The 13,151-nt window shown below is 41.7% G+C and overlaps 1 protein-coding gene across 2 annotated transcripts; it reads right to left on the bottom strand.

Moving 5' to 3' along the window:
• Nucleotides 1-576: 576 nt before the first annotated feature.
• Nucleotides 577-12,795, bottom strand: chrna9a (cholinergic receptor, nicotinic, alpha 9a). 2 transcript variants are annotated; one of them, XM_076294713.1, is made up of 7 exons: nucleotides 12,238-12,795; nucleotides 7,683-7,729; nucleotides 7,109-7,254; nucleotides 4,046-4,200; nucleotides 3,692-3,875; nucleotides 1,805-2,162; nucleotides 577-1,655 (listed from the first exon to the last, which is right to left on the bottom strand). In XM_076294713.1, the coding sequence occupies exons 2-7, from the start codon at nucleotides 7,726-7,728 to the stop codon at nucleotides 835-837; spliced, it is 1,710 nt and encodes a 569-aa protein (XP_076150828.1). In that variant the 5' UTR covers nucleotide 7,729; nucleotides 12,238-12,795; the 3' UTR covers nucleotides 577-834. The 2 variants fall into 2 exon arrangements, with proteins under 2 accessions (XP_076150828.1, XP_076150827.1); XM_076294712.1 differs by lacking the exon at nucleotides 12,238-12,795 and having other exon boundaries at nucleotides 7,683-7,942.
• Between the last annotated feature and the right edge of the window lie 356 nt (nucleotides 12,796-13,151).

The raw sequence follows: 13,151 nt of genomic DNA, 5'->3' as shown, positions 1-13,151 counted from the left end.
ATATTTCAAATCATTAGCAGACACTTTTGTCCAAAACAACGGATATTATATTTTAACCAGAGCCTGATTTGGACCAAAGGACCAAACCAGAGAGGTAGCTTCAGTATTCCCAGAAAATCCACACAGTCCACTTTGTTTCCAGTTATCAGAGCTTGCATGGGCAGCCAACAGAGACCTTTTTTTTTACAGCGTACTCATGGAATGAGCAGCTAGCGGATTGTGAGGATATGTTTTCTGAATGTGACAAAAAATGTTATGGGCTTGAAATCACATACAATTGCTGACAGCACCTTTAACAGCCGTGAACAAGAAGGAACTTTGAGGAAACGAAAGAACTGTTTGAAGAAAACCTACAGAAGGAGAACAGCACAGAAGTGCAGAGAAGTTTTCAATGGGCTTCTGCCAAAAACCCAGACATTACAAAACAAAGATAATGTACCCACTAATTGTGAGATAATGTCAGAGTAACTTTGTTTGATAGCCTACTGTTACTTACTGTACATCGATCAGTGTGTGTGTCTCTGTGTTTATGATTGCTCATGTAAAACTATCATTTACATTACTTTTATTACTTTTTATACTTGATATTTAACTTGTAAATTGGGAGCTTTACACTTTCTTATGTAATGTACTCAGAGTTCAAAAACATTTTCAAATTAGGAGCAGTTTATTTTCATTGTAGTGTCTGCATCACATCAGCAGTGACTGCTGCTTTACTGAACTCAGGAACCCAGTTAAGAGCCTCTGCCTGGTCGCTTGTTTAAGTTGCAACCATGAGCTATGAGGACTCTTGGATGCACAGTCTAAGAAAGCAACCTTCATGTCCCACTTAGGTCAAGCTGCTTGGCCAATGACAAGGATGCTCATAAGGAAGACCATGATGAAAAAGATCCACATAAAAAAACGGTCCATCACCTTAGCGACCTTCTTCCACTCTGCTCCCTTAGCCTGGTGTGACCTTTGCTCCCAGAAACAGTTGGCTATGTACTCAATGTTCCGCACAACCTTCTGCGGCATTCCACAAGAGCAGCTCCCGCGCACTGGGCCTCCGTTGTGATAATTGTTGCTACTTCTGCAAGCACTGTCATGGCTAAAGTCATTGCCTGGGTTGTAGCCATACGCGTGGAGTTTCTCAGGGATGGACAGGTCACTGGCCTTCAGTTTCTCCTCTAGAGGGTCATAAGCGGGGATGTGCACATTGGAGTCTCGCATGATATGTGGCATGGGTGGCTCCCTTCCCCTCCTGTCCCCACCCCTCTGTGGTCCATTCCTCTGGACACGGGCCAGGCATCTGCTGTCGCTAAGGTTGTTGTGATGATTGTGATGGCGGTAGTTTCCATTGTCATGGTGTTGATTGTAGTGGCTGTTTCCATAGTGGCCATTGTCAAGGTAGTGGTTGCCATAGTAAGCATCATCCTGATAGCCACCTCTCATAGACTCATCGGTGTAGAGGTGGGTGCTGGAGTCCTCGGGTGAGGTACAGTTCTCGCCCACCTCATACACAAAACACAGCTTAGCCATGTAGTCAATGATGAGCACTTTTGCCCAGTGAGGAACGGGCTTTGCCTCCGCCCCACAAAAATGAATGTTCATAATAAAGATGGTCAGTGACGTGGACGCTGTGATCATGGTCATTGTTGCTATATAGTACTTCCCTTTAGGATGGACCACGGGGGGTGGAGAGAGAGAGAGAGACAGAGAGAGAGAGAGAGAGAGAGGGAGAATATATATATTTATATTAAACTGGCTTATCACCCACCATCTTGAGCTCAGCTAACAGACCAATCACTGAAAACACGCTTACCGATCAGAGGCACGCTCTCTGAGGGAGGCATGCTCTCAGCCACCATGAGCTGGAAGACGGTGAGGGCCAGCAGCACAGTGACCCCGAGCGAGACCTTCTCCCCGGAGTCGGCGGGCAGGTAGAAGCCCAGCGGCGCCAGGAAGGAGATGAGGAAGCAGGGCAGCAGCAGGTTGAAGATGTAGAAGGAGGAGCGGCGCTTGAGCAGCACCGTGTATGTGATGTCCGGGTACGGGTCCGAGCAGCAGCCATACATGATGACGCTCTTCTTGGCCGGCATGCCGTGGCACTCCCACTCCACGTTCTCCACAAAGTCGGACAGATCGCCGGACTGCTTGTCCTTGTCCAGGTTGATGTCAACCTGACAGGATAAGCAAACGTGTCATGAGACTTGTGATGTCACAAAAATTGTTTTTTCTTTGAAAGATTATATTTTGTCTTGTACAGTATACGGCACTCACATAAGCTGGGAAATGACCTGGATTTATGGCATGTCCAATAAATGCATGCTGTTGCACATTACTAACTCTACCTCAAATCATCAACACATCTTGTGTGTATGAATAGACAAAGTACTATTCAACAAATTAAGTATTTATTAACTCAGGCTACTGTAGGCAGTCCAAGCAAACACTGTCCCACATGGTAAAATGTCATCCAATCAGGCAGGAGGGTACATGACAGTGCCAAACGTCTGTCCCAGGACATGCCCATTCAGCCTCTTCAGTTATATCTATATGGTAGTGGGTTTCATCTGCATTGCATGGTCGAGTTTTTGAGGAACTCTGAATGGTAAGGGTTATCCTGTACTTGAACAGGTCTGCACTGTGTATTTGTAGCAAGTGACAATACTGTAAGTTGGTAACTGTTGTCACAAGACTTAAAGGGATATTCCACCATTTGGGGAATTACACTCATTTTCCACCTCCCCTCGAGTTAAACAATTGAATTTTACCTTTCTCCAGTTCATCCAGCCGTTCTCTGAGTCTGGCGATACCACCATTTAGCTCCAGCCTAGCATAGATCATTGAATCTGATTAGACCATTAGCTTCTCGCCTGCTAGCATCACGTTTAAAAGTGACTAAGATTTTTTTTCCTATTTAAAACTTGTCTCCTCTCAAGTTAGAAAGTGTAATAAGATCAACAAAAAATGAAACGTGGTGATTGTCTAGGCTGATTTGACATGGAACTATACTCTCATTCCAGTGTAATAATCAAGGAACACCATGGGCACAGCAGCACAATGATATCATGCAGCACCTGAAAATAGTCCCCGTATAACTTCCAGCAACAAGGTTGAGCTGCAGCAGACAAATTGGTTAGTGACTGGATTATTACGCCTGAATGAGAGTATTGTTCCATGTCAAATCAGCCTAGAAAATTGTTACGTTTACGTTATTTATTATTACACTTTCTAACTTAAGAGGAGACAAGTTTTAAATAGGAAAATTACCAGAAATCTTAGTCACTTTTAAACATGATGCTAGCAGGCGAGATGCTAATGATCTAATCCGATTCAATGATCTATCCTAGGCTGGAGCTAAAAGTGGTATCGCCAGACTCAGAGAATGGCTGGATGAACTGGGCAAAGGTAAAAATCAATTGTTTAACTCAAGGGGATGTGGAAAATGAGTGTAATTCCGTAAATGGTGGAATATTCCTTTTAAGAGAGGCCTTGTGTCTTTACTTTAGGAACTCTTAAAAATGAAAGATATGGCAATAGCATTTTTAAGGACTGGACTTTTAACTAGGACCTCCTTCATAAGCCTTCCTTTCAGCTATTGTGAATAGATGTCATGTAACAACTCAGTGAGATATATTGAGAACAATTCCTTTTGGACATCATTTTTCAGAATGTACTGATGGTGGTTTGTAGTTTGGCAGCGTACCTGATTTCCATTGTATGTCCAGGAGCCAAAGGTGAGGTTGCATTGTTGGCTGTCAAAAGGGAAGTAGGCAACGTCCACCTTACAGGAGCTTTTGGTGATGGCAGGGGAGTCCCAGGTAATCTCGCCATCGTAGCGCAAGACTACATTTGTTTCAGGAGGCCCATCCTTATTCTCCTCATCAGCACTTAGAACATACACACACACATACACGCATGCACACACACACACATACACACATAACCCAAGACAAGGAAGTGAGGACTGAATCTGTGTATAATGTGTATGTGTGCCTCCATTCCACTGTCAATAGTGTGTGTGTGTGTGTGTGTGTGTGTGTGTGTGTGTGTTCAGTACTTGTTGTAAAGTACAATGTCTGGCCTCCAGACGAGTTCTGATGGGATCCTGATGACCTCCAGACCGTCATACTCCTCTTTGTCCCACCGCAGATAAGCATCATGCCAGACCTGACGCACCCACAGGTACGTGGTCAGCACCTGGTTCCGCTCGTCCTAAACAGTCACACACACATACATAAAACCAGAGGACGAGCTGGTTGGGTCATTCAGCACCAGCATACAATGGGCTCCGCAGAAGGCATTATTTAGAATTTCAAGAAAAAAGATTATCTGTCATTTTCAATCCACTAGTTAATACACTTGCTGTAGCCATAGGCGCCGGAAGCACAGTGGCCAGGGGGCCAATGGCCCCTCCACTTTTGGCTCAAAATATATTTTAATAAACAAAATCATCCACGAAAAAACAAACAAAAAAAACGTCCGCGCAAAAAACGGAGAGGTGTTAACCATTATAGCGGTAGTAGCCCGCATCTAATATAGCCTAGAGCTATTTGTGCAGCGTCACTGTTGCAAAACCTTAAGATTTCTGCCCATGGGTCAAAACCGATGAGCAAAACACCAGCAGCACTCAGGCTACACCCCCAGGGAGGTGGAGCACCCAGGGAGCAGACAGCGCTCCACTCTGGGATGTTCATTTCATTCTCAATTAATGCAACATGGAGAGATGGATTTGAAATGTAGCCGAATCTAATAACATTTTATTCTGGTTTAGTATGGTTTGTTCACCATTAATAAAGGCTAATGACAATTACTGAAGTTATGAATCTGTTGGATAACCACATTTAGCCTATTGCGCAACATGAGATTCAATTAATATCATGCGCAACGTGATATATCCGAAACATGTAAGCTACCAAGCCTTCGCAAGGTTTGTATGATAGCCTATCACTTAAGATTACCAGCAATGTTCAAATAGACCAGGTTAACCTATTTCACTTCTGTGTTCCCGTTTACCAAACCACATTTGCTGATACGAACTTCTGCTGACAAAAATGAGGCTGCATTGTAGACATCTTAATGCAGTTTAAGGCTGATTTATGCTTCTTAATTGTGAGCCTACAGCGGCGGTCATTCTCGCGTTCTCCTTTACAGCAACAAGACACAATTCCTCCAACTCTAGCCTCGCCCTTTACTCGTTGTCTTTTTCCCCTTTTCAAAAAGTGTGATATTCGTCATTCGCGTTCTGTCTCCCTGTACTTTTGAGACTCCTCTGCAACTCCAGCTGAGGGGCAGTGGTTATTAGCCTATAGTAAAATGTGAACGATTATCGATGATATATGATAATAGCCTACTGCTATGATGATACTGCTTTTATTGCAAAACTGAGAATTGGGCTATTAATCGGTTACAAAGTGCTGTCATCTATCCGAAACATCTACCAAGCCTTCTCTGGGTTTGTTGGGTGGGTATTGCAATGTTCAAATAAAGCATGTTAACCTATTTCATTTAATTCTGGCAAATGCGTGTGTGGTCCTATCTGAAATTATTAGCGTCTGTAGTCATTGGCGCCTGCAGGTGGCTACTCAGTGTTGGGGTCGGTGAAATGTTTCTATGGACATTGTTATAGATATCGTCCCCTTTTATTTATTATTTAATTAATGACAGTTGTGAAACATTAGGTAGCATAATATAGTCCAAACTAGGTTGCGCTGTAGGCCTACCATTTAAGTATAAGTATAAGTATATATACTCTTTTGATTCCGTGAGGGAAATTTGGTCTCTGCATTTATCCCAATCCGTGAATTAGTGAAACACACACAGCACACAGTGTACACACAGTGAGGTGAAGCACACACTAATCCCGGCGCAGTGAGCTGCCTGCATCAACAGCGGCGCTCGGGGAGCAGTGAGGGGTTAGGTGCACTTCAGCCGTGCTCAAGGGCACTTCAGCCGTGCCTACTGGTCGGGGTTCAAACCGGCAACCTACGGTTACAGGTCCGAAGTGCTAACCAGTAGGCCACAGCTGCCCAAATTCCCATTCCTTATAGCTAATCTGCCTTCAAAAGTTAGGCTAATGACCACCGCACTAGCTAGTGCTTTTAAAAATTGTGCCAATTCGAATTGCTTTATGCAGGCGTTGCTGCCCAGCTCGCGCACACTCCTTCACAAAGCCCTCCCAGAATTCTGAATATTTTTGCTCGCACACTGTAGGAACTGCAATGTGTACTGACGTGTTACACCAAACTCTGCTCAGCTACGAGTAGCCTAGAGAGAAAGAATCTCCTGTGTGTAAATTCACTCCAAGTTTTGGCCTACCCCATAAACTGCATGACAGTAGGCTATTTCTATTTATCTGTACCGCAATTACCGCATGCGTTTGCTCAACTTTATGAAGCAGAATTACGCAGGCTATTAGGAACGTTTTCTTTGCGCAAGAAAGACAAAATACAGTGTACGCGGGGGGGATTCGTTATCTGGCCTGCACTTTGAAACTCGTTCCGGCGCCCCTGGCTGTAGCCTAATTTATTTGAGGAAGTTTTTTCTTTCTTGTTCATTCATGTCTGAACATGAAATCCTCCATCATCAGTTTTGTCAGCTTAACTGTCATAATCATATGAACATTAAATTATGCTTAGAAGCAACAAAGTTACATTCATATTTTGAATTGAAGGTTTGAACATGAATTGAATTGTTTGGGGTTCTTGTAACAAATGAGCAAATACTATTTTTCTGACTATAGAATAAATGTTTTCTATTTTTTTAAATAGCTTTCTTAAAATGTGTAATGCATTAATTAATTAATTAATTACCTAATTAATTAATTACTTAATTAAGTCATCATTCATTAATTAATCACCGAATACATAAAGTCTCTATAGCTTGCGCTCTATTTTAGGCTCAGCACCATCCAACCACACAGGCACACAGAATCACACATTTCAGTTCTCACTGCCATTGCAGCTGCAGAGAACATGAAGCAGGTCATACTGGCTACAGCCTGTGGTTCGGTTATCTAGACCAGAGCAGCATGGCCACACCACAGCAAAAACAGACCACATCAATACCTGTCAGTGCAACGTCCACTGTGTGTATGTGTATGTGTGTGTGTGTGTGTTCACACCATATCTTTGATCTGGGAGAGTGTGATCTGTAGCGTGACATTGAGGGCCTTGTCCGTGTCGTCCACAGGCCGCAAGGCTGAGCTGTAGTTCTCCATCAGATCGTTGAGCAGCTTCTGCGCATAGCGCCCGTGAGCCCCAACCACCCCTGCAAGGGACAGTAGGATGAGGCATAACTACCACAGGTAGTACCACTGAAAGGTTTCATCAGGTTAAATAAAGAAAGCTCAAGTACCATATCAAATAGAATAGATGATCCACAACTTGGTCCACAAAATTCAAAAATTCAAAAAATTCAAAATTCTCACAAGGCAAAAACTTACAAACATACAATGAAAAAAAATTAACACATGATCATCCTTGTCTTTCTTCTTTTAATTATTTTGTATTGCATCATCATTTATGGTTTTTGATGTCACCGTAAGAGTCTTATAATTATCTTATAATTGTATCACTAAACAATTTATCTCAGGTGAGTGAATGTTTTCAGTACAATTACGCAAAAGCATGCACACCAAACCGATGGAATAAAGTAATGTCGTGTTGTGGGGTCACAGCGTTTGTTGTGTGTCTTACCTTTTAGCAGTGCGCTAATCCACACCAGCCACACAAAGATCTTCATCCTGCAGAGCGTTGAAACACATACAGGACACGCTCACTCACACAATCAAGCTACTTGAAGCTAGAGATATCCTTCAGATCTCATGCTGTTTGTTGGGAAGAAAAAGTCTACAAATGGACAGATGCACTCTTTCAGGCTCAACTGGAGCTGACTGCGCAGGGAATCAGCTCAGGTATAGAGCTTTAGTCATTCTCCATGGAACAAGACCTGTGGATATCACATAACACGTACACACACACACACACACACACACACACACACACACACACACAAAAGGACAGACATTCTCACATAGCACAGAGCATCTGGTTTCTGCTGTGTGAGTGTATGTGAGATAGAGTGTGTGTGTGTGTGTGTGTGTGTGTGTGTGTTTGTGTGTGTGCGTGTGTAGGTGTGTGTGAAGGTGTTTGTGTGTGTGCTTGAGTGTCTGCCTGCTCTCCATCACTAGGAACAGGTAATCTTACATGGTTTTGAGGAGACAGGTTACACACCATGAGTTTTAAAACAAGCAGTTGACATGTCTGTGACATGTACAAATGCAATCACAAGGGGAAATTACTTTAAACCTATATATCACAGGAAGTGAGTATATGCTCTTTGCCCTTGAATGTAATCTACATCTTAACTAAAGACATAGAAAAGTTTTAAAACTATGATCTGTTTTAAAAAATGTCTAAAAAATTTCTTATTGTTGCACTCAAATAGTCCCATCTTCTGTGTATCTGTATTAATGCCAAATGTAGTTGGACCTAATATATAGATCAGGAAAGTATACTCCTTTACTATAACCCCTTATGAGCAAACGAGGACATACTCTTTTGACATACCCTACCTTCCATGTCAGTCTCTCTTTTTCACCAGCATAGAGCATATGGCTAAACAAACATAACTTAATTGTCGGTGCAACAAACCACTTTTTTCCTTTTGTACATCTTCCTTCCTGAGGATGGTCTATGATCTAATGATCTATATTGCTTATTATACATAGCCGATGACAACTGGATGTGAATATCTACATTATTTCCCCTCCCTACCCAGGCCGTCTCTGGCCTGTGGGCCGTATCTTTGCTACCGCTGATGGAGATAAACACGTGAGCCATGGCAAGATTGCTAAGGAGGTTATTGAAGGGTATGCTAAAGATACAGGCTGAGGTTAATGGTATTTCTTTTGTTATTGTGAACATTGTTACCTACATTTGTAATATGCATTACAGCAGTGTTTTTCAACCACTGTGCCGGGGCACACTAGTGTGCCGTGAGAGATCATCAGGTGTGCCGCAGAAAATTACCCAAATGTCACTCACTGGTCCAGAAAAGCAACTGTTGCATCAAAGAATTTATAACCACATGCTCTAATTGATTGTATGATTGCACTATTTGTGGTTTGCAGGCATTGTACAACGGGGCCCCCATATCCATTATTCACAGAATCATCACATATCCAGTTCATAACAACAATTAAAATAGATATAGTCACCTACAAATGAAACAGAGGGCACTTGTTTTATTGAGCAGGTCTTGCATAGAAGCCATAATAAGGCCATATCTTGTATTTTTTTAAATTTTAGGCTCACAGGATACACAGGATGTGTGCCGTGGGACATTTTAAGTGTCAAAAGTGTGCCGTGGCACAAAAAAGGTTGAAAAACACTGCATTACAGTATCCTTATAATGCTTATGGTATGTGCAAAAAATATCTAAACCCTCTCAATAACACTTCCATAAAAACCGTGATCAGTTTTTAATAGACTTGTTAATTGTCAGTATACACTCACGTGTAAATGATGTGCTATACCAGAAATGAGCAAAATAATAATAATGCTACAATATGATTCTAATGATTCTAGTTGCATCGTCTCTCTCTTTTCTCTCCCTCTCTCTCTCTCTCTCACACACACACACGAAAATCCTGTATATGAGACAGAAAGAGAGAAACATACCTTACTTAAGAATGTATATGACTATTTGGCAATAGATTGAGTCTTTGGACTGTGTGTATATGTGAGTGTGCTAGAGCGTTCATGCGGTAAGAAGTCATCACAGGTGTTTCCTGTCTCAGCGAAAGAGCTAGGGCTATGTGGTAGGGTTTGTGAGGCGTGCGTGTGTGTGTGTGTGTGTGTGTGTGCGCTTGCCCGCACCCGCTTGTGTGTCTGGTTGGGTTACTGGTAGAATCCTACTGTAGAGACAAAAGTGTCTCACATTATGAGACAGACAAAGACAGAGACCACAACTGAAATATAGGCCTCCTTGGACTAGAACAGTTATTTGGCACAGTTGGGTTCTGGAGTTGTGGCAACATTGTGTGAAACCCCCTGCAGATACAAAAGGATGCTTTGCGTGTTAGTCTATCTTGAGTTGGACTTTAGCTTCACTGTTCAACCATGTTATAATAGTAATACCATGCAGCAACGTGCTACATTTTACGGAATGTTTAATTGGAATCATCATTTTGATGCTATATTGTCATACGAACAACCAATAAACACACTTGTCATTCTCAAGTTGTACAGGCTATGCCCTATAGTACATCTGAGGTTTGGGAAGACATCATCAGTGCCAGCTTGGTTGCTGGTCTTTGCATAGTTTCTGCATGCCTAGATGCTTAGATAGTTAGTTCGTTGCATAGTTTCTGCATGCCTAGATGCTTAGATAGTTAGCTTGTCAGTTGTACACCAAAAATCCTTACTGCTGTTTTAAAGACCTGGCAAGCAACATTAAATGTCTATGTAACATAACCAACCAGTATATGTGGGTGACACAGGCATCCGCCTCACAGATCTGTTTTATGCAGGGGGGGAGGTTAGAGATGTGCATAAGACAGAGAAGTTAGAGTGTGTGTCTCTGTTTTTTCCTTAAACCACATGAGACAAAACTACACATCTTAAATCCCACATCCCTCTGTTCGTTTCAGCTCACACTGTGGTTGTGATAGAGTTCTTCTGAAATCTAAGACAAAATCCTACCCTGTAATCCTATCTTGCGTACTCTTAAAACACTCCACCAAATTACAACAACCATTTCTGTTGCTCAGTCTCGGACATGTGAGCTCTCCATAGACATTTCAGTAGTACACAGCCCATCCGCAAACATGACCCTTAACCATAGCTTTAACCTGGCAAAAATAATTCTACTTCTGCAACAGTATTCACGTGGTGTGGAGCCTTCTGCGGCAGCTAGTAGGGCTGTTGCCATCTGAACCTAGAGCAGCAAGTAGCACTTGGTGACTTAAGTGGAGACATTATTTCTATTTCACAACACAATTAACTCAAATTTTGTGTTGTATGTTCCTTCACATATCAAATATAAAGATCTATCTTTACATCTCACTTGTCATTATGTGTTGAAGCATATGAAAGTTGCACTGTATGCTTTGCTGAGCGAAAGCTTGCACTATTTATCTATGTATTTATCATATGGTCTTTTGCTGTTGTGATCTCAAAAATACATATTATAAAGCTGGAATATAACCTAAAACATGTTGTTAAGATATCCTCTATCAGGTAAATGTAAATGTAAATCAGGTCAAGTATACTTGCGTATACAAGGAATTTGGTCTTTGCATTTATCCCATCTGTGAATTAGTGAACATACAGTGAAGTGAAGCACACACTAACCCAGAGCAGTGAGCTGCCTTGCTACAGCAGTGCTCAGAGAGCAGTGAGGGGTTATGTGCCTTGCTCAAGGGCACTTCAGCCGTTCCTACTGGTCGGGGATCGAACTCGAACCCTCCGGTTATAAGCCCGAAGCCCTAACCAGTAGGCCACGACTGCCCCAAATGAGCTCCATAACAAGTTATACACACACACGTTATAGCATACTGCACAGACCCGCTGTCCATGGGTCAGCCATATTTAGCACAAGATACAATTTTTAGAAGGGAAATTTACACCATATTAATGGCAGTACCACATCCTGAATATATGTCAATAGCATGACAAGTATATTCCACCAGTGACTAAAGCAGCCCACCCTTACTCTAATGTGATATTTGACTGTGCTCATTTTGCTCGCTAATGTTCTGTTTTTTCTTGGTGTACTGGCCTGGATACATGAGAAGAAAAGACTAGAGCTCAAAAGCAATTAGACATAGCTAACCTCAACTTAAACATTCTACTATGTGGTAGAACCAACACTGAGTTATCTATTATGACCACCATGGAGCTATCACGATCACTCTCCCTGCCTCTGCATCGCCTCCCCTCTATCGCACAGCATTGTGACACTAAATGCACTCCTCCACCACATCACACATGAGATTTGCAGGATACTTCACTTAAGCCACAGCACACAATGCTGTTTGTCAATCTAGATCAGTGGTTCTCAACCTTTTTTCAGTGATGTACCCCTGAGAAATATTTTTTCAGCCAAGTACCCCCTAACCAGCGCAAAGCATTTTTAGTTGAGAAAAAAAGACTTAAAACAGAGCACTGTGCCATCAGTGTCTAATTTATTAAACTATGGAACTGATAAATATCAATATATGTATGTATATTTTAAAATCTCACGTACCCCCTGGAGTGCCTTCACGTATCCCCAGGGGTACGCGTACCCCCATTTGAGAACTGCTGATCTAGATAATACACATAATGTACTGTTAGAGGATGTTTAACTTTTTAGTCACAAAATGGACAGATACACTGTCGCATGAAATAAAAGACAAAGAAATCAGCATTAAGAACGTGTTACTGTATGTTTGAATACATTACTGTATGTTTTACTTTAATACATACTTTTTCTTAGGACCAAAGCACAACTTATTCAACTGAAAGATAATATCTATCTTGAGGACCTAGCTCTGATGGCCTTCCTGCTGTCAACCAGCAGCAGCGTCATTAATTACGTTAATTACGACAATTCTGTCAGGAAGTATGGAACTATGTGACCTTTAAAAGCTATGGAATTTTTATGAATAATCATTTCCATTACAAAATATACTGAAAAACTGCACATGTAACATGAAACCTCAATCTCAAAGAAAATCCCAAAGATTCAGCTGAATTACAATTCATAAGAAATCTGTCTGTGCATTGCAGTGCACACAAATTTGTTATACAAATTTCAGTGGCCCCTACAAAAAAGTGCATCACTAATCTATAGGGGTGTAAGAAGACATATATTGCTACCGAACCATTTAGGTACAGGGCGTTAGGTTCAATACAGATGTGTATTGAATGTACTGAATGCAGTCTCAAATAGTAATCAACAGTCTGTTTTTTTTTATTATTTGAGTTCCCACACACATGGACCAAATCTCAGTTTAGTTTATTAACGCCAAAAAACATTTGATACCTTTTCAAAATACTATTTCTGCTTATATGTGTTTAGCATCAGCATATTGTCAGCAAATGTTAGGTTACCAGTACTTACAGGCTTGCTGTACCGAAAATGAACCGAACCATGACTTCAACACAGAGGTACAAATC

The sequence above is a fragment of the Alosa pseudoharengus genome, unplaced genomic scaffold (genome assembly GCF_046254945.1).
Source record: "Alosa pseudoharengus isolate Yale_2024_CS ecotype anadromous, Long Island Sound unplaced genomic scaffold, YU_APseudo_1.1 YU_APseudo_1.1_scf_2, whole genome shotgun sequence".
In the NCBI taxonomy this organism is placed as follows: domain Eukaryota; kingdom Metazoa; phylum Chordata; class Actinopteri; order Clupeiformes; family Clupeidae; genus Alosa; species Alosa pseudoharengus.
Note: the sequence above shows the minus strand (reverse complement) of the source record. Positions and strands in the feature narration are given on the sequence as shown.

Bases quoted from the DNA above. Each gene is read 5' to 3' on its own strand.
- chrna9a (XM_076294713.1), bottom strand. From the start codon at position 7,728: ATGAAGATCTTTGTGTGGCTGGTGTGGATTAGCGCACTGCTAAAAG. The intron at 3,876-4,045 runs GTACTGAACACA...GTATGTTCTAAG, and splicing joins GACATTGTACTTTACAACAA to TGCTGATGAGGAGAATAAGG. The intron at 2,163-3,691 runs GTACGCTGCCAA...TTATCCTGTCAG, and splicing joins GGACATACAATGGAAATCAG to GTTGACATCAACCTGGACAA.